Genomic DNA, 22,765 nt, shown 5'->3' on the forward strand with positions numbered 1-22,765 from the left:
ATTAAGCTAGCTGTTTACGTAGTTGAAACTTTGTTCTATTAATGGGATGCTGTTGGATTTATAAAACACCTGATACTATTTTAATAAGCCATGTGCAAAACTATTACTGAAACAAGTAATTCAGTTATTTTTAAAACAACAGATCAAGTTTAAATTTATCACTTTTAATAGGAGCTATATCAGCAAGAGACAGTGATGGTGTACAAATACCGTAAGACTGTAGCAATGTACTGTTGCACACTAAAATGATTGCTAGGCTTTTGAAAGTTAAACACTTCTAGGGGAGAGGGAAGAGGGGGAGTGGAGGTTAACTGTTTCCTATTTACAGCCCCATTACATACATTTTTTAAGTGTGCTCAATGTACCTAACTTCCGCACATTTCAAGTTCAGTTCTTCATTTCTGATAACACTAATTCCAATAAGGGGCAGTTGATAGAAAATTCGTGACCTAGTACCTTTCTTCTTGCTTCACTTAGAAGCAGCAGAACTCTAGCACTAGAGTTAGCACACAGTAATATGAACGGTGCCATTCCTACCCCACTGCTACTTTAAGATTATCTGAAATCTCCAAGTGCCATTCCAGTCAGGCAGACTTTTGAAGATTCTCTCACTATTGAACAGACCATCACATTTAATTTAAAGATAGAGAGGCCCTGGAGAACAAGTTATTTCAAGTACACCTGATCAATCACTCAGAGTCCCCCACATTTTGAGATCAAGTTACAGAATAAGAAATCATGAACTGACAGTGAACAAGGTTGTTCTGCAAATTTTAACAATAGTACTTTACACATGCAGTATATTGTGTAGGTCAGAAACATACCAGCAAGCCATCTCAAAACTTCATGTTCTCATAAATATGACAGATGGCAGTACAGTATGTACAGCCAAAACCAGAAAAGTCTGTGAATTACAGGAACATGCAATTGAACAGTAAAGTATAAAATACAATTAAGGATCTTTGTGATTCTCTTCCTACAGTGTAAAATACAAGTATCTTCTGCACTTGGGTGGAGATCTGGATGACAGCTATTCCTGGTTGATTTCTAAATGCAGAAACTGGATTCTTACATCATCTTTCACAGTATTTCATAAGTTGCCCAATTGAAGAATTTAGCTTTTAAGTAGTAAGTGTTCACATACATTGAAAGGATACTCATAAATAACCAGAGTTCTTCAAGTCATTCCACATATACATTCTAACACAGCACACTCATTCCCTGCTGCATGAGGCTGGAAAGTTCCCCCTTTTAGCATTTGTGGAAGGTGCATGCTATACTTCAGTCTCTTTTCTCCCCCCCTTTTAGATGAGCACGGCATTTACAAAGGAACTCATCTTGTTCCTCTCAATGCAAAAATCATACCTGAAAGATTTCAAGAATGGGGAAAGACAGGTGGGGTAGAGGTGTGGGATCTATAACAATATACACAGAGAAGGTAATAATTCCAGAAGGCCAGGACGATGACCACTTGGTGAGGAAAAAAGGAAAAAACCCAGTACTGCTGTTTAAAAGCACAATTTGCTTTGTTTCTCAATAAGAAAGTCCTTTGCACTTTTCTGAGGCCTTTCCCAAGCTGTGCTAAAAAAAGCCCTTGATGTACATATTGAATTTTCAAGTTCCTCCCATACAGCAGATGATTTACTTAGTCAGTAAACTGTGTAACATCTAAATCACAAATTAAGTGATATTCCTCGACTACAGCAAGCAGCTTGTACTTTTTCCCATGCAAAGGTACAAAACAACCCTGGGGTTGTATCCTTTCGTGCAATGTACATCTGTTTTAAGAAACTTCTCAATACGGTAAAACAAAAGTCCCTACACACTCTAAATGAAACGCTGTAATTTCATGAGAAGATAAGGTCAACTTGTATTGGTAAGAGATATAACTGCAACTGAAACGTGACAATGGAGCTCAAAGAGAAGATAATTTTATACAAAAAAAATAGTCGTACTCATCTGAAAGATTCTAGAGGGAAATAAAAATCTGAGTATTATCAAAGGCACAAAGAAATTTTATTTATAAAGATATCTTGCAAAGTCAGATTGGCTGTTGTGTGCACAGTTCCCAAATACCAGACTGGATCATTTTCTGTTTTCCTTCAAAAGAACTCTAATTATATTATTGGTCTATAGGTTTCTTTTCTCTTAGTATCATCAATACATTCAGCTTTCTTATGGTCTCTTTTTTTTTTTTTCTCCTGTTATGACAGCCTGAATCTGTCGGTTAACAACAGAGGATTCCAGGAGATAGCTGTATCTATATAGTTTATCTGTCAAGGTATTAAGTGGTACTATCAGCTACCAGGCAATTTTATTTTTTTTTAATTCTCTAAATGCTTTGCCCTGAAGATGCATCTGTTGCCCACAAATGGACTTCTAAAATTCAACTGCAATTGCTGAAATCTGCAAAGAGTTAATAACATACATGTTGCACTCAACAAATATTATCTGCTAAAAATGAATGAGGTCCTTTGTCACTTCAGAATGGGAATGATCTTAATCTTTATTTTAAAACTGCGAGATGTAAAACGTGCATGTTATTCCCTGCAGCAAGAGAAAGATGCAAGCTATGTATATCATGAATAATAAAACTGTTTTGCACTGGTAATTTAAAGCAGCTGGGAAGAAAAAGTCTAAAGGAAAAAAAGACCAGGTAAAATTCTCTGTGCAATCGTAACTCTGATCTGCTAGGATGACATACTGTTACATTTTCTCAGACTTCAACTGCGAATCTTGCATTCTGCACAAGAGGGATCAAATCACATGGAAGTTCAACAACTAAACCAGGCATCATACATCTACCCTGAAAAAGAATAACTGAAATAAAGTGCTTTTTTAAATTCCTGGGTTAACCAACCATTGAAGCAAAATATTGACCCTCCGGCGAATTTGCCATATCATAATGATGCTCTCAATTAATGATCTGAAGCATATTTTGGAAGATCCCTCTTAGCCAAACACAAGATCTGAGCTCAAAGAAACTGGCTAGTAACACCTGGCACATCAGATCAGACAATCTAGTGGCTCCTTCTGGTCTTCAAGTCTGTAACCCTACCAAAACAATACTTAGTTGTGGTCAAACTAAATGGTGAGACTAACATTTTCTTTTTTTCTTTTCCTCTCATATGTGTTAATTTCTTCATAGTCATTATAAAAAGCTTTAAGAAAACCAGGTTTTGCTGAGTACTCAAATGTTACACTTGGACTCTGGGAGGCCACTTGAGGAAGCATGTGATGTCAAGCTGTCTTAAGAGAGCTTCAATGTCAAACTGCACGTTTACCTGTCAGTAATGATGCTTTGGTTCCACCTAAGAAGGAAATGTATGCCAACGCAGACTGAGATCAGTTCCAACCCCTGCTCCTGACCTGCCTCAGTATATGAGCTACAATGATAGTGTATACTTGCTGCTTGAAACTTCTAAATGTACTCAGATTTATATTTACCATTACTCTGAGTGTTAAATAAGTGAAATATTTTCTATTCAATGTATTAGTATCACTTGCACTAGAAACTAGCTTCCAGTTGTCATCTTCTCAGAAGAAAGGGCATTCTCTTAGAGTTTGTACCATATTAAGCATACTGAAAGGACTTGAAGTTCTCTATAAATTCATATAGGATGCTGCCAGCCAAGTTCTTTCAAACTCTAGAGAGTATAGAGGTCCCATGTAGCTATGCAATACTAATTGGAAAAAAGGTTATTGAAAAATGTGAATGACTTCCCCAGAAGTTGTCTTTCTTAATTTCTTTAAAAATATTTTAATTACTTGGTGAAGTGGACAATTCTAGAACTTTGGACAAAAGAAGAAAATTAAGGTGGGAGAAAGGTAGAGTTCATGTACAATGACATTTTCCCAGAACTTATCTGACCAGCAGCTCCTGTAAGGGAGCTCAGAGTAAGAAAAGATTCCTCTAGCTTAGCTGGACAAAACACTGATCTCTTTCCTTTAGGAAATCTGTCACTAGTACAAGGCAAGATAGATGAAAATTTTCCCCATTGTTTAAATAACAGGATACACACAAATATCTAAACCTACTAGAGCTGGAGGCAAATATGCCATGAAGTATTTCCTGTTTCTATTCAATACAACAGCAGTTTACATGTAATAAATAAGATGGAGTATTACTCTTTTCCTGAAATAACCACACGTTTGCCACATGTAATTTCACCACGCTCCCAATTCCCACTCATGGAAAACTAGATAAAATATCAAGCACTGAATATCTCAAGATACAAAGAAAAGCTCAGTTTGCTCTTCCATGTAAGTGTGGCAATGGAATATTGAATAGCGAGCGTGGCCTTTCACAAGGGAGAGAGCTGTTCCTGTGAGACATGTTACAGATCCTTTTGTGCATTCTTAAGAAAACTAAATCACAGCTGTCAGAGGTTGAAAACTTCAGCTAGAGAACTAATGTATTGCTAAGCGGACTGTTCATTTCCCCACAATGCTTCAACATGCATTAAAGCAAATTTCCATCTCATCTGCCCACCATTCAACCCTCTCATAGCATGAGATTTGACAGCTTTAGCCCCAGTTATCAAGGGTAAAATAGATTTTCCATTGGAAAATAATGAAATACATTTTTAATACATTCTTACAAATTGTGAGAATGGCTCAGGAAAGAAATCTTTAACAAAGAGCAAAATAACCAAAGACTAATGTAATTCATATAATTGGCATATACAGAGGGTAATATGCAGTTTCACTCTAACTTTAGATTAAGCTGAACTGAGCCTGAACCTGTCTTATTTTCTTGCATATATATATGTTTTCTGTAAAATATTAGTCAAATGAACAGCCAGTTTCTTTCCTTGATATAAATACATACACTGAAGAGAAAACTGGATGAGAAATAACTTGCTTTCCAGAGATTATTTACCCCCTACTTCATGGGGTTTTCCTCCAGAGGGTTTAAGCAGTTCCACAGCATTTTGAACTAAGAGCTCAGAAAACGCTTATATAAATTCCTGCCTTATAACCCAGTCACAACTCAAAGAACTGATGATAAATATATTTTTAGCTCATCCCTTTTCAGTAGCACTGTAAGACAGTTCTGCAATAAATGTATGAGATTAAAACATCTGAAATCTTGCAGAATAACAATGCAGACAAACGTTACAGAAATGTTTCACCTGCTGAGATCTCCCTAAAAAAGGCACAAAACAGATGAAGTAGCCCAAAATCCTGATGCTTACTATAATACAACAACAATAATATGGTTTACAATACATGTAAACCATAGATTCACTGTTTCATAGAGCTAATTAATCACTTCATCATTTTCTGACAATTTTTAGGTAAAAAAGTATTTTTTCAAGCATTATAGTGTGGTTTGTTGGTGGCTTTTTTTTTTATCATCCTATGTAGTTAAAATTAGCTATTCAACATGAAAATATTTCTCTCAAAGAAGAAATATTACAAACTCATCTCAACTTGATGTGGCCATGCTGTTACCAGCTATGATTTGAGACCCAGTTAAATTTTATTCTCTGTTCCCTTCAGAAAGCTCAAATAACTCTGGCACAAGTAGACGCAGTTTACCTGTCCATGTATTGTAAAATGTGGTTCTGTGCAAGTTTGAAATACAGCTGAAAGCTAAATGAAAACGACAGGAAAATTTCAAATATGTTATGTGTCACAGAGGTGATATATCATAACTGCCCTACCAATGACATCTGACAGGGACCAAATTATTTCATTATCATTGAACTTCATGGACTTTAAAAGAGTGTGGATCAACCTTGTGAACTATGATGGCTGAAACCAGATAGATAATTTACATCTTTACTGATAAGTTTATCATTGTATGTCCTGACATGTATTTTATTGCTTTTCAAGATGCGTTTACTTCACTATAACAGTTTTCATGCTGGAAGTCTAGTCCCACTTAATAAACACCAATTAATATGACAGAAAGCCATTATGACAGAATGACAAAGAATCTCTGCAACTAAGTTATTTCCACAAACTAAGGAACTGTTTTTCTTCATTTTGTTGCATTGGATAATAACGTAATTCTCTAACATTGAGTATCTCTGATCCAAGATTCGAATTTGCACAAGTACAAGAGAAACCAGTGTATTTTGGTATACCTATCTTCTACTTAGAACTTTACATGGCAAATGTATGGCCCTGCTCCTGACTATCTGTTCACTATTCCACCCACTTATCCTCCCTCCTGCTCCTAGTAGATTTTTTCTGATTATATGAAAGTGATGTGTACTTTGTTTTCCCACGGTTAGAGAATCCGAGTTCATGGAAAATCCCCCAGAGCCTTTTCTCCTTTAATTATAAAGATCAGTCAATACGGTTTCTTTAGGGAAAAAAATAATTACTTGCATTTTTGCTTCTATTAAAATAAATCTATTTATATCAGTCTCCAGAGACTTTGAGAGTTGATAATTGTATTGTTAGGGACAAATTATTTTATGAGTCCACCCCATAACATGAGAATTCTTTAAACATCGTTTCCAACAGGATGCTGAGCAACTGAACCAGAATATTCAGGAAAGAGATGTGAAAAGGCACAGACAGCAGACTGCTTCCATTGCCAAAGCCTAGACAACTTGAATTCTGTCATCTGTTCATATGATGGGAGAAATATGAGACCAAAAAGTTGAACTACAGATGAACAAGCTCTCTACAGCAATAAGCTTTCCATGCAAAAAGAGAAAAAAAGAATTTGGAAAAAAAATCTTTATGTTTAGTTGAAATATGCACAGAACTCACTGACTCACTACAGTAAATGCGGGAATTAAAACCAGAACAATGTTAATTATAGAACTACATTCTTGCATGTGGATGATAGTATATGTAACACATGGATTCTGATTTTGAATCTTTGTTTCAAAATCTCCAAAAAATTAAGTATGACCTTTTAGAAAAAAACTTTCAAAACCCATCAGTTTGAGCATTAGTTAACCATTAGCTAGCACACGTGTCCCAGAGCACAACGGGCAGCTGTAGTGTATTTTACCCCTTCAGTTAGCTAGTAACATAGCACAACTCCTGCCACCACTCCCCAAACAATATTCACAGTACTTAAATGGACAGCATGGTTTATACTGAAACAGTATAATAGATTGTATTAGCACTTCTACATTAAGCCAGTATTTTTTCTTCGGAAAACTGCAATGCAATTTAAGAATTCTTTTAAGTAAGTAGTAAGATCTTAAAGCAGAAAAATCATCTTTGCAAGTTACAAAAGTAGCATGCCTTACACTGAACAGGTGAATGCCTGGCTGTATAGCTGGTGCCATACTCAAGGTTTTGGCTTCTATGATCATGGACCTACCTGTGAGAAGCCAGGTTTGCTGGGAGCTGATGGGATTCACCTGACCAAGTGAGGCAAGAGCCTTTTTGCTACAGCATTAGGAACCAACACAGAAACACTTGTGAAAAGCTGCAGAAGAATCAGGGCTTGTCCTCCTAAAAGGTGACAGTCAACAGGCCAGCTAAGTGCCCCTACACCAGTGCACACAGCATGGATAACAAACAGGAGCTGGAAGCCATTGTGCAGTTACAAAGCTGTGATCTAATTGATACTGCTGAATCACATCACTGGAACACTGCAATCGCTGGTTACAAACTGTTCAGAAGGGACAGGGAAGGAAGAAGGGGAGGAGGTTGCCCTCAGTGCAAAAAAGAAAAAAAAAAAAAAACAAACCACCACAAAAAAAAACAACCCAAAGAAAAAAAAAGTGGATTGACTGCAGAGAGCTGTGTTTGAAAAACAGCAGTGAGCAGGTTGGGAGATCAACCAATGGTGAAAAATCAGAGGTCAAGCCAACAAAGAAAACCTCATGGTTTTCTAAGTCTATTTACTTCTTAGCTTTTAAATATTTTTTCACCCTGCATCATGTGTTAGTTTAAAAATCTTTAGAAAGATCTGAGTTGCTATAAACACTATCTTTCCTGAGCTCTTTATTACTATCCATTATTTCAAGCTCCACTGTAGATGATACCTTTTTTAGATCATGGCTTCTCAAAAAAAGTTTGTCACAATCTTTATGCATTAGTTTAAAGAACAAAAATATAAAACCCAAAATAATGCAGGTTGTGCATCAACACCATTATCCTCAATGTATTTTTAGGCTTTGGGGCCATCATCATCCCATAGCAGCACTTATTTGGCACTTTCCTGATTTGCATGTTCTAGAGAGTCTCGGGAGCTGAGGAGGTTGAGATTGTGTAAGTCTCTTCAAGTGTTATGAAATATAACCCTTTTGCCCTTTCATGAGGATTTTGACACAGATCTTCAAAATAATGAAGTCTGAAACTATGAAATATAGAATGGAGCAAAAGCAACTTTTCCATCTTCTGATTTGTAGCAGTTCTTTCACATTTGCTCTGTGGTATTTCTTTCTCACCCCACTTCCAAAGGACTAGTTTTTTCCTAACACCTGCTCTCTTCCAAACAGTCCTCTTTTAACACTCCTTCTCCCATCAGTTCTGCAGAAAAACATTTCAATTCCATAAAGAGTATCTATTTTCTAATGTATACAAGAATCTCAGAAAAATAATGAAAAAATAGTATTTAGTTTGTTGATCCAAAACTCAAACGATAATGAAAAAAATAGCACAAAAAGACTGCATAGTTGCTTTCTTGTCACAAGCAGAATGTGGGATTGATATAACCTCAAATGCAGTCATGCCACAAAAATGTTAAAATAAAGCTTCAGAACATAGCAGTATTCCAATGACTCAGAGTTACTCAAATGAGTTTGCTTCATATATAATACACCAACTTTTCTTCTGAAGTCACACCTTACCTTTGCTTCCATACTGTTCTGGTGGGAGGTCAAAAGGTACAGGGAAGTATGTTGCTGGATTATCACTTTCTGAAAGCACTTTTCCTTTCACATGAAAGTAACCTTTGTCCAATCCCTATAAAGGAAGGGAAACATACAGAAGACAGACTTAGTAGCTTCAGGGGGAAAAGACAAACCTAATCCACAATAGATTCTCAGTAAGTTATTTTAATAAACAAAATTTTTCTTCTATTATTGAGATTAGATACTTCCTAAAGCACTTCCCTGTCTTAACAACTCAGCTTTTCTCACTACTACTATTTCAGGCTCTTCTCTTTAACATTCACCAGCTTGGCCCCACAGGTGGGTCCACAATGGATGTACTCTACCTTCTCAGTCCCTTACACATATACCAATCTATTTCCACATTCACTAGGTAAACACGCTTGTGGCCTTGCTTGTGTAAGTAGTTCTATCTAAATTGTCTAAGGTCTTTGCAAAAGGCTGCCATATGGGCAGCATATCTAAATACAAGATGTTGCTGCTTTTGCTTAAATGCTTACAGACATTGAAATCGAGTTTTAATTATTAAACAAAACGCCTCTGGTATTTAACATTTAACTAAAGGGAAAAGCTTTTAAAATTTTCTCTTTGCTGTTCAGTTTCATCTGGACTCTATTAGAAGTTCAGTGTGCTTCATGAACTGAATTAAAATTCAACTTCTGATACAGAAACAAGTCTTCCTGTGCTTTTCAGATGTCTTTGATAACACTAGCCATATATGCTAAGACTTTAATGAAGATTTGTAACTGCTTGCATAAAAGTTTCAAAGACAACACTCACATTAGAATAACAGTGGATTTAAAACAAGATTAAGGACTACAAAAAAAAACCTATAATACAAGAGAGATCGATTTAAAGCGATTCAAGTAACTTTGGTAGATGATATTGCTTAGTCATTTCTCCAGAGAAATTGGATCGCATTCATAAATTATAATGAGTTACACAAAAGCAAATCTCTAATACTGAGATTTCCAATAGCCTATTGTCAATCAAGTATAATTTGATTAGAACAGATTAAAAGTTTAAAGGCTATCAATCTTTTATTAGTTATTTCTAAGACATTACTGAACAACTGTATTTTTCTTCCTACAAAAATCCTGGAATAGTTTGGGTGGGAAGGGACCTTTAAGGATCATCTAGTTCAGCCCTCCGCAATGAGCAGGGATATCTTCAACTAGACCAGGTTGCTCAGAGCCCTCACCAACTTGACCTTGAATGTTCCAAGTGTACTCAATGGGTAGCATGTTCCAGTATTTCACCACCCTCATAGTAGAGAATTTCTTCCTTAATCTAGTCTGAATCTACCCTCTTTTAGTTTAAAACCATTCCCCCTTGTCCTATGACTGACTACATGCCCCTGTAAAGGTCCCTTTCCAGCTTTCTTGGAGGCCCTCTTTAGGTATTAAAAGGCTGCTATAAGCTTTCTCTTCTCCAGACTGAACAAACTCAGGTCTCTCAGCATCTCATAGGAGAGGTGCTCCAGTCCTCTGATCATCTTCATGGCCTTCCTCTGGAGCTGCTCCAATGTCCGTGTTGTTCTTATGTTGGGGGCTCCAGAGCTGGATGCAGTACTCCAAGTAGGGTCTTACGAGAGCAGAGTAGAGGGGCAGAATCACCTCCCTTGACCTGCTGGTCACACTCCTTTTGATGCAGTGAGCTCACACTTGGCTCATATCCAAACATTAATGTATGCATTATCCAAGCTGTAGGAGCCATCAGTCCAAGTTTACTGGATTACTGTTTTGTGATAGTACAAGCACAATTCTTAATTACCACTAAACAATCCCATACTATTCAAACATACATGCTGGCTGAATTGATAGTTCCATCTATATGCAATACTTTTACAATACTATAAGTTGTTCTTGGCTGAAGTTTTACTTCATCAAATGTTAGCATTTTAAGTTAGAGGAAGCAGCATTCATATGACCACACAAAGCATGGGATGGAAAGCAGCCTTATGCCTTTTTCTTTGATATTCAAGAATCATAGTAACAGAGAAAAGGGAGAGGAAAAAAACAGAGAGGGAATTCAAGAAACTCCTCCAGAATATAAACGCTTTTTTTCTCTTGACCCAAAGTAACAAGAAACGGCAAGCTATGAGGTAAGAAACAACATGTATTGTTTCAGGGATTACATAAAGGCCACTGCCTTTCAAATAAAAGAACAGGGAAGACAAGCAAACAAGGTCATGCTAAAGGGCTATGTGAATGAAAAGCCATTTTAAATTTCTCCTCCTTACACCTTTGAGGTCAGTGGAATTTTCATACAACCTCATTAAAACCAGGCTACAGCCTTTTGTAAAGCTTAGCCTTTAAGTAGCAAGCAGTATGTTCAAAACAAATGCAAACAACTCACAGTAGTCAGGTTTCAGTCTGGGTAGGGTGCAGCACTACATATTACTCTTAAGGTGACGTTTAAATTGCAAACTAAAATGGCTTGTATGAGGCTTGATTGCCTCAAGCACCAGTGAGCTTCTCTTGTCTTCTACATGCAGCTATGAGAGAAACATGGAATGGCAGAGAAGGCTTCTCTGCTGCCTGGTGAGCTGGTTCCTATTTTACAATGAATTTCATATGCATGCCTCATCAAGAGCACCCAGGTTACACACCTGTTGCCTGGCACCATCCGAGTTTAAAATCTGTATAACCATAGCTATCAAATCAGTGTAGAACACCTCCTACATAGGCCTCTACGTACATACATAAACATCTCAGTTTAAATCCAGTATCAGGAACTATGCCGCATGTATTCCATGCCAGTTCATAGCAGGGGGTGCTTTTCACACAACGTGAAAGAAAAAGCACCACTTATAGGATGTTTTTAATCTCATTTTCTTTCCTGTTACCCATCTTTTTTTCAACCCAGTAATGTTTTTGTTTCTGCTTCATTTCTTTTACCCTCTGTGCCCTGTTATTACCTCAGTGTTTCTTCTCAGGCATTTTGCTTCTTTTTCCTGTTCTACACCTTTGCCTTCCTCTTCCTTGCTCTTCCTCAGTAGCCACCCGTTATATTTTCCTCTCCTCTGAGAGTCTGCTTTCTTCTCTCATGCTGTCCTTCAACCCCACTGGACTCCATCAATTGATCCTAAAGCTGTTTTATTTGTCTGTCAGAATCTAACCTGTAGAGATCTTCCATTCGGGAAATGCTAACCTAAGAAAAAATATTTAGTTTTCCTTAAAACACTATGGAGTAAGAGTCTAAGTTATGGAATAAATTTTTTAAACAAGGCTCTCTGAGGAGGTTCACACGCTTTTAAAAATAACTCTCACGTGTCTATCTTCACACAGAAATTGAAATAAGTCACATATTTTGTCTGTTTTAAGCATTTCCTGGATGTCGGCAACTCTCATTGCTGTTTCCAAAAAAGAAACCAGCAGGATCTTGCCTGAAAAAATTCTGCCTCCCTTGTAAGTTTTCCTCAGTCATATTCTATTCTTTTTTCCCCTCTCCAACTATATTTTGTTCTTTGAATGCTACTCACAGCAATACATTTGGAAGGGTTGAGATACATTTCTCAGTTGGGAAAACATTTTTTTAATTGTACTTATGAAACTTTATAGTATGTTAGCATCATGCAGGCATTGGGAGAATGAATGGAAAAGTAGAACAGCTTCAAAATTCTGCCTTCCAGCCTTCTCCCCCCCCGGCCCCAAACACAAGGCAGATTGCAGACTATGGGGGGGGGGGGGGGAAAATAATCACATAAGAAATCCTATTGAAGTGCAAAATCACATTGATATCACTACAGTATTTTGAAGCAGGACACAGCTGGTTATTCCACTGGATGATTATGAGACTATTCTTTGCCATGCCAGTAAACAGAAAAAAAAACCCCACAAAACTATTTTTAGGTCTATTTTTTACCCCAAAACTATTTTTAGCCCAGCAAAACTATTTAAAAACTCACTAGTTTTGGCAGGAAAGAATTATGGATACACACAAACTTGACAGTAACCATGCTCCTCTGGCCAGGAGTATACACAATGAAATCCTTCCTCAATATTGAGGTGCATTTATTCAAAACAAAGCTTTACTCAACTGTATCAGAACATTTCTTTCTAAGTAGCCAAAAGAAGTGACAAATTCAGGTCCCTCGAGTTGTCAACCCACAACCAAGTACAAGACATCCACTCGCTCACTCTTCCCCCTCTCTGCCCACTGGTGTGGTTGAGAGAATTGCAAAGAAGTAAAACCTGTGGGCTGAGATAAGAACAGTTTAATAATTGAAGTGAAATATAGCAATAATAAAAAATAGGAATAAACCCCAACGATAAAAAAGGAACACACGACACAATTGCTCACCACGCACCGACCGATACCCAGTTCAAGCCGAGCAGCAATCTGGGCCTTCCAGGTAACTCCCCCCAGTTTATATACTGGGCATGACGTGCTGTGGTATGGAATACCCCTATGGCTAGTTTGGGTCGGGTGTCCTGTCTCTGCTCCCTCCTGGCTTCTTGTGCCCCTCCTCACTGGCAGAGCATGAGACTGAGAAAGTCCTTGATCAGGGTAAGTGGTACTGAGCGACAACTAAAACATTGGTGTGTTATCAGAACTGTTCTCAGACTAAAGCCAGAACACAGCACTGCACCCGCTACTAGGAAGAAAATTACCTCTATCTCAGCTGAAACCAGGACAAAATGCAAAGTTCCTTGGCTTGGAAAAATGCGTTTCTGGGTGTCTTTACTGCTGGAGTTTGAAAACCCTGCAGCAGTTCTGTGACCACTAAAAGCAAGGCTTAACATCCTAAAGTGCACATATAAAATCTTGGTTTACCTACATTGTATTTATTTCCCCACACCCACTCTATTTCATACAGAATAGAAGACTTCACCTGAAACTAGATAAACCAAAGAAGAAAGTGGTACTACATTACTTTGGAAGTTAATGTCAAACAGCTGAACATACTTGATTTTGGTTCTGGTCTAAGTTCAGCTATGACTGAAGGTGCTTGGTTCAGTTGTTTGAACTCAGCAAAAACTTAAGCAATTCAGTTCTGATGATCAGACCCACACATAATGGCTGGCTGCTCTCTAATGCAGACGCAGCTCACTCACCCCCACAGGCAACTATAAAAGGATATATTACTCATTACCACTGAGTATTCACCAAATAGTATTTCAGATTCTGCAACACTGTATTAGTTGTCTGTGACCGATTATCTAGATATAATTGTATCATCTGATAGCACTTGGTAGGCAGTCATGGGTAAGTTCTCAGTTTAATAGCAACTACTATATTTCTCTGTATTTTTGTTTCCAAAGCTGACTGGCTAGTACCATATTCTTCAACAGATCTTTCAGAAGATTTAAGTGTTCCACAAACTTTTATACCATTTTACAAGCTCAATTTCTCTTAGAACCTTATCAGGCATGGAAGCTATGAGGGGGAACTATTTAAAAAGGTTTCCATTAGACAGTTCCAGGATTAAAAAAAAAAAAAAAAATAATAAAAAATTATGCAACATGCTTCCCAGAACTCCATACTGTTACATGACAGGGCGCTCTCAACACTTTACATCTTAAAGATGTAATTCATTTCAGCCTCTGGAAAGGAATCCCCAGCAGCTGAAAGAGCAAGCTGAACATGAGTGAGAATAGAGACGTAGGAGGTGAGAAACAGAAATGGAGATAGAAAGGGAAACGCGGTTCAAACACAGGACACAATCTTTTTTTATGAACACTATTTTTTAATCAAGAGAAGCTTGTGATCTAATGTCAGCATCAGCTGACTTTTCCCTAGACACTAAAACTGTAAGTGATAACAGCTGCTGCTACATTGAGAACAACCATTCAACATATTTCTGAGAGTCTGAGAGGCCAAGACCCAACCTCAAAGCGTAAGTTCTGGAAGCATTTTAAAAACCAGATGAAAACTGGCAGTCAACAGATGGCAAGTGAGGAATGATCCACTTCCAAATTTGTATTGAGCAGAAAATAGAAGGTACAAACCACAGAGTTCATGGAGTTTTTAAGATTGGGAATATTAAGCATGCTATCCAAATCCACCAGGGTACTGCGGCCAATTGGTCTAAGGCACTGGATCAAGGCTTTAGTCTCTTCGTGACCATGGGTTCAAATTGCTCTACTGCCAGGAATCTTTTTATGGTTGGATTCTATGACCTTAAAGGTCTTTTCCAACCTAACCTATTCTGTGATTCTACAATGCTAAGCCTTAACATCTACCAGAGTAAGTATCATTCGCTTTGCGATCAAGCTGCATGAAACAACCTGAAGAAACAGAACTATCAGAAATTGGCAGTATTAAATTGGCATTCTAATAGCTAGAACATAAAGTGTCTCTTGAGGCTGAGGAATGCTCAGTCACGTCTCAAAGCATTTCATCTAGTTTGTATTCTGTATATTTTTAATTGCAAACAAAATCAGCCAAAACCAGGATACTTTAGAAAATTTGTTTTCTGTGACTGTCAGTCTATTCCTAGTTCATTGTTATCTTCACCTAAGACTACTCTGCCAGATAGTATGTTAAAGCCACACTGAACCAACAAAAGTGTTGACAAACAGACTAAGAAACACTTTTTATGCAGACTGAACTGCAGGGTACACTCCTAAGACAGATTCACAAGCTAACCACTGCAACTTAAGTATCAGATAACTGCATGTACATAAAGCAAGTATTAATATTTGTCTCTGACTACCTTGTTGTTATCAGGTGTCTCTGCAGGTACTTCCCAGTGAAAGAAGGAAAGGCAGCTGCAGTCCTTGTCCCCACTTTGCTCCCATATACACCACATCAAGTGACTACTGTCAGTTTTCACAATTAAGTATCAATATTTACAAAACTGGGAGGAAAAGAACTAAGTATTCTCTTCCAAAATAGATAGTTAAGATATTCTTCCAAGTTTTAGATGAGCTTCACTTAAGCTGTGTTCTGAGAGCTCTGAAACTCAAACGTAAGACTATCTCATGCACACTGGCAGATTTTAGTACAGTTACCTGTACAGGAGCACGTGTTTGTGTGCTTTCTGTATTTACGTAAGACAATAGTTGTGAGGGCTGTCAAGAAAGTACTGTCCTTGCACAAAGCATCTTTATATTGCATACATTTTAATTACACTACTTCACAAAATCAAACTAAACTTTATCACAAAATGTGTTATATGCAAATTATGGGTTCTCATATGTACACATTTCTGCCAATTCTGGATGAACAACTTTCTCATTCACTTGTTGAAAAACAATTAGAGGCTAACCTATTAACATACCACTTTGCAAAAAGTACAGGTCAAACAGACACAGTGAGTGAGGAGAACTTTGAGAACATCATTCTGTCACAGATTTATATCTGAATCTGTTTCTCCAGATTTATACTTGAATCACATGTTCACCTTCATCCCTCTACTCAGTACCCTCCCAACCCAAATGCTACAGAAGAAAAAAAAAAACAGAAGAGAAAAGCAGTAAGAATAAACAATCTCTACCCTAGGAGCAACTGAGCAGGCTAAGGGCTCTTCAGCCTACCAAAAGATAGAGCTCTATAGAAAGAGTAATATGGGAGAGGTGAATAGGGATCCCACAGTTACTATGTCTTTTAATGCAAGAAGGGAAAAACCATCAAATGAAACTAATTTTCAGAACTCCATGCTTCATGTGACATTGTTCAGTTGTAGAACTCAGCCAGAAGCTTAGAGGCATTTAAGAGAAGACAAGAAGTGCTAGCAAATGATGCCTCTAAGTCAAGAAATCTTCAGGGATAAATTACATGCCTGAACATTATACTCTTCCATAAGCATCTGCTGTTAGTCACTGAGAGCTTTGTGATGTTCCTTTGATAAGACAAAATAAAGCCTTCTACTCCCGTAACAGTGGCTACTTTAAAGTGATCACTGTGACAAAACCAGAAAGATCTGGGGGCTTGGCTCTACAATTTACAGTGCACAATACATCTTCCTCAGCCAGGTCCTAGCCATTTACATGTAATTTACGTGTATTTATGAAAATACATACAAAACTTCACAGGCTCTCTTTCCAAGAACAGGCCAAAAGAAGGTTATCTCAATGTGATCCTACTCTCACCTCCTTGCTTTCTGCCCCCTTGAACTTGCCCTTCTTACCTTCTTCCTTGCACTCAACATGATCCTGCTAAGCTGGTTCATGGAACAACACTGAAAATTTGAGCAATTTTTGGCCAGTTTGAGCTGGTTTAAAGCACAAGGAAACCACTGAGCACTAGTGCCAGTACAAGCAGGGAGTGGCAGCAGCCTTGGACAAGCCGCTATCATGGTAGGGCGTGGTGGTTTGTGGGTTGTTTTGGGTTTAAGTGAAAATCTTGCAGATTGCTCAGATCTGAAACAGGTATGACCACTCTTGGCAAAAAGACTAACTCAATTATTCCTGATTTTCTACCCACTTGAAGTATATTTTCCAAAACTAACAATGCATGGAAAAGCCAGAGCCAGAACAGGAATATTCGAATTATGTAAAATGACTGTGCAATCTGGTCATCAGTTGTGTTCATTCAAAAAGCTTCGTTCACTACATGCAATCATACTAGTACCATATGTAAATTTGTTGCTTCGCAGCATCTGGAAATAACAGTAGTCAACTTCTTAGAAGATTATTTTGTCCCTTAAGGTCAGTTGCTGTTAAGAGTCAAATCTGTTTGTACAGTTCTTTTGCCCAGCACTTCATTATTCTGTTATTATTAGTTGCTTACACAAATGATGTTGGGCTTTTTCTCTTTTTAGAGTGCAGTGATATCAAAACCAATGCATCCTATCATAGGAAGTTGTAGGATTTTTCTTGGTTTGGTCTGATCAATGTATTTTCATTAAAAGTCTTGTTCCACATAAACCATGCTGGAGAGCAATGACTGAGATTGTCTCTAAGGTTCACAGCCTCAGAGACCACATTACTACATAAGCTCCTTAATAAATATCAAAAGTGAGATACAGGTGTACTTTAGTTACAACCTGAAACCAATCTTAATATTGCAGTCTTAGGAGACTACAATTATACAGTTATGGTAAACATTTTTACAATATCATAATATTAGCAAATGTTCATTTGGGAGTACATTACTAATCAACATAAATTACAAGACATTACGTGAACCTCCATGAACATTATCTAGGAAAGGTGTATTCTTCCTCAGGAAAAATACTTCTAAAGACTTTTAGTATATAAATGCTTTTTCCAGATAAACTTGCAATTTCTTCTTTGGAAAATAAGAATTTTCACATAGGACAGTTTGAATGGTTTCTGATCACAGATTAACTACTGTTGATAACATTTCTGTACTAGTAGGTTCACCAGAAAGAAGGCAGAATCAACATCAGGAACAAGAAATTCACATCTCCCCACTATCAGGCAGTAGATCTAAATAAGACAAAAAATAACCTTAAAGGGAAGTTTTTTCCTTAAATACAATGCACAATTAAATCATGGGACTCACTACCACAGGATTCTGTAGAGGGCTGAAAACCAGTAAGTGTGGTTCAATAAGGAACTTGCTGTGTTAAGAGAATAATCCGTATTGTGGCTACTAGCCATCATGGTCCGGAAAATCTTAAAAAAAAAAAATCATAGGGAACATACACTAAAGAGATCACATGCACACTGTTTATTGTGCTAATCCCCATGGCATCTGCTACAACTGAACTAAGACTAGGCTACAAGGTAGATGGACCTTAGTTACCATAAAAAGGTTTCATGTCTCCTGATCCTCCACACACTAGAAGTTATTTTGGGTCAAACTTGTCTTCTACAGACTGAGCTGCTGTCACATAGGTTTAGAAGATACAATGCTTCAGCTTTTGAACAGCCTGTTATGAAGATGTTCTTAGATTTGCACCAGAGATTTTACCAGACACATAAGAAAAGTTGTCCTCAAAGCAGAAAGTTTTGAGAAGACAGTCACATGGCTTTGCAAATGCATTTCAGGGAAAGATGAACAGCAATCAATGTAACATTAGGAATTGTTTTTCAAGTTACAACCCATACACATCAATATGAATACGCACTCGCAGCCTAGTTTTAAGAAGCACAAAAGAAGACACTGGATCATCCTTTCCACCAGCTTTTAGTATGTATTACAATTTAAAATATTATTGCCTTTCAGGAACATGACAAAAGTCACTTTAATACCAAATCCATACTTGCTGTGTGGGAAAACAGACTGTTTCTACTTTAAAGGCTACCTTGTGCAACTCCACTTGCTATTAGCTTTCTAACCCGGAAACACAGAACCTGGTTAAGTAGATTTAGTCACATTAGCGTTCATCAGTATTTGCAGATTCTCAGTATATCTCAGGATTTGCACTTGAACTATGAACTTACAAATGCTGAAGGCAAGAAAAGGACTCCGAGTTCATAAGAACGGATCATCAGTTGGCTGCCATTTTTCTCCAGAGCTCCCCAAGCTGCTTTAGATAGATTAGCACTGCAAAGAGAAAGCAAGCATTTCAGTAAGACAATCTTCACAGCAGAAAATGCCCATGTACCACAGCTGTAGCAATACACTTCTAGCAGGAGAGCTTCACTTCTACCAGAAGAGTCTTTTCCACAGAAAGTAATTTTGGTGTTATTACTTATCGCTATTTTTACAGCACAGTGGGAACAGCAGAAGCATACTTGTACAACACATGTGGATAATTATACAATCCTACTTGTGTCATACAGATCTATGAGACTAATTCAGCCTCTTGAATGTTCTCTGCATCTTCTTTCTTCAGAAAGGAACTTGGTATTGGTAAATAGCTTCAGTTTGATGACTTAGGAAGAATAAAGGCCAGCTCAATTATGACTAGTTACATTACAATACATTAAGTACAGAGCATTTTTGCAAGTGTTAAACAGTATCTTTCATTCCTAGCATTTTTTTCTTTGATATATTTAAGACAAGTATTTATTAGACAGGTATTTTTATTTTAGTGTGCTTTCAGCACCATGTTGTAGTTAATCCTTCCTCAGTAATCTATTGTGAAGTAGATCAAATTGTGAGTCAAACAATAAATGCAATTCTGTTGTCAAAATCTACTTCTACAGCAAAATGCAAAGCTTAAACATTACATTTTAACTGATATACTGGATGCTTTTTGCTAGCACCAAATGGTGGAATAAGAAACATGGGGAAAAAAAAAAAAGGCAACCACGAGTGTCTGTATTAGGTGGACTCGGCATCACATTTCAATGACTTAAATCCTTTAAAAAGCACCTTAATCACAACTGCTATTACAGACAACAGTATCAATGAGTGATGAAAGTTAGACAGCCAGAATATAAAGAGGAAAAAAGATTAAAGTGACTGAGAAAGTAAGAGTAAGGATATAAAGATCAAAATCTACAATATATAGGGTTGCACAAAAATCAGTTTTGGCAAAACTGAAACATATGTGTACTTTTCATTTACAGTAAGACAGTCTCCCCACGTGTCAAGAAATTTCTTGCAACCTCTTTTGGCTTCTTTAAGAACTAAACAATAGAAATACAAAGCTAGACTGCTGAACCTGCAGCATTCAGGTTCAATCTGACAAAAGCTCAATCTGACAAAAGGTCAGATTCCAAATGCTAGGTATCTACATGTTTTGTAACGATAAGGCAGCACAAGGATAAACTTTGACTTAATCCACATCTATTTTTACAAACCTGCACATTCATGTACAGTGTGTTAAAGAAACTTAACCCAAGATTTAAAAATACTTATCACTTCAGCTCATTTTGAAGCCTGAAATTGGCAGTTACAGCTCAGATAAGATTATGGTGTGATTGCAAACAGTTCCATAACACAATCATTCCAACCTGCAGCCCCCAAAGGGACGATGCAATGAAGAAACATTAAATACAGACAAAAATTCCTATCACTACTTCCAGTATTGTGAGGATTATGGCAGTAACGCACCTGGGCCTACAATTAACAAGAACTTTGTATGTGACTAAGTGAGAGTGCATGGTTAGTCATTTACCTTGTAACTAAGAACCATGCAATCTTCTGGAAGTCAGGAGAGGATCTCATGTACGTCTTAATGTGAGGCATAGCATGACTTCGACCTGAGACTTCGGCTGACCATTTGCTAGAAAAGAAAAGGAATTCTTTTCATATACAGTTTTATTTTGAGGTCTAAAAAAAAAATATTCACCATACTACAGTGCCATATTGTCAGTAATACTACCCTATACTTGTCACATTTAATAGTCATTTCCCTTACAGAAATGCTGAAAACACTTTAACTGAATTTTTAATCCTGAAATCCAGCCTTACTAGTAGTCAGAAGGGCAGGATTTTCTTTCTCTATAAAGAAAGCAGACAGATAATTCTCCTCGGTATATCAAGCTCTCCTAACAAGTTTTTCCATTCCTCCACTCCAGCTAGCACTCAAGAAACCAAGTCCAAACTTCCAGCCAATATTTCTTTGTTTGAAGACTATCATGCCTTTAAGCAAAGGAACTTGGCACCAAATTAAACCTTACAAAATTCCCCAAACTTACTACAATTTATTATATGTGAAGTACAGGAAGGGAACAACTGATAGATTGTTGACACTACCCCTTCTCCTCTTCCCTTTTCTGTGCCTCTAAGCCACTAACATTTGAGGGCTTAGTAGAGTAGAGGTCATATCTATGTGTATATATAAAAATGAGTTTAAAACAACAAGCCATTGCTGGGGTAATTCAGCATCAACATTACAGAACTAAACTGTAAACAAGCATCAAATATATGTACATAATTGAAGGTATATAATCATGGTATTTAAAGCAGTTTCCACTCTCAGCTTAGTCTTCACTCACAAGCAGGAAGAAGGCTTCTAAATACACATCTTCATAGACTTTTCTTTCCTCAGTATGGAACATAATAGACTCTGATTTTGGTTGTCACAATCTTATTTCCCTAATTTAGCATTCTCTTATAAAAGGCAAATAAAGAATCAATCAGCTCTGAAAAACCTCTCAAGTGAACTGCATTCATTTAAAAGCCTGAGAAGACTGAAGTGGAAGGGCTGGAATTATTTACCTAAGTTGACTTTCAGGACTAACTTTCACGAGTTAAATCAAGAGGTTTTGCAGTTCAGGGGTCAAGACCTACTTGAACAACCCTATACTGTGATGAAGGAAAGAAAACTATTTCTGAGAACTGGTCCTGTATTCCTGAAGGGCAAGAGCTGAAACACTGTATGTACGTTTGGAGCAAACCAGACATCTTTAGATTTTGATGCAAGCCACACTGAAGTCTGTTTCTGAAGACTAGACCAAGATACATATGATATAGAAACAGCTAACCAAACAAGTGTTTCCCTACAGAACTCTATGCTTTCCATATTGTAAAACTCTTAAGGCTATACAATCAACGATTCTTGTTAATAGCTTTTACCTCACGCTGACAGTCTAGGCAAACATAAATTTAAGGCACAAAAATAATTAGTTAACTCCAGTCACATTACAGGAATGAAAACCAGGAAAAAACAGAATTGGGAATCAAACACTGATTTTCTTTAGATCTCACTGCCTTACTTGAGGACAAACTGTGTTTTAGCAAGAGTACTACTGCTTTTCTTCCACTTACTAACCACAGTAATCTAATTGCAGTTAGTTTCAATTACAAGTGATTGAAACTGGTATTCCAGAAAGTTAAAATCAGAAAGGGAAGCATACATTTTGGCCATATTTTCTTTAATAGGACAGCTTAAATATGTAAGGACAAAAGGGGAAAAGTGACTATGTTCTCTGATCAGGATTGGTTTGTTCAGTTTTTTGGGTGTGTTGTGGGGTTTTTTTTGGTTGGTTGATTTTTGTTTTACGGTTTTCTTTTTTTAAAAATAGCAATTATTTTACAGAAGAACTCAGATGATTGTGGTAAAAGCACTATTAGTAAAGAAGTATATAAGAAATGTTTTCTCTTCAACCTAAAAGTTAGCTTACCTCGAGACTGCATAATAAATGACAAGCCAAAAGAACTGGAAGCAGTTTCAGATGGGTACAGTATCTCATTTA

The 22,765-nt window shown here is 37.2% G+C and overlaps 1 protein-coding gene across 1 annotated transcript in view; it reads right to left on the bottom strand.

The window, feature by feature from the left end:
- The window catches only part of TDP1 (tyrosyl-DNA phosphodiesterase 1), a 47,650-nt gene that overhangs the window by 2,663 nt on the left and 22,222 nt on the right, over nt 1-22,765 (bottom strand). The window contains exons 13-15 of the mRNA XM_030484717.1: nt 20,743-20,850; nt 19,118-19,220; nt 8,775-8,889 (exon numbers count right to left, since the gene is read on the bottom strand). Of these exons, the coding sequence (XP_030340577.1) occupies nt 8,775-8,889; nt 19,118-19,220; nt 20,743-20,850 (326 nt within the window). The remainder of the gene's footprint in view (nt 1-8,774; nt 8,890-19,117; nt 19,221-20,742; nt 20,851-22,765) is intronic.

This window comes from Strigops habroptila, chromosome 4 (genome assembly GCF_004027225.2).
Source record: "Strigops habroptila isolate Jane chromosome 4, bStrHab1.2.pri, whole genome shotgun sequence".
NCBI classification, from domain to species: domain Eukaryota; kingdom Metazoa; phylum Chordata; class Aves; order Psittaciformes; family Psittacidae; genus Strigops; species Strigops habroptila.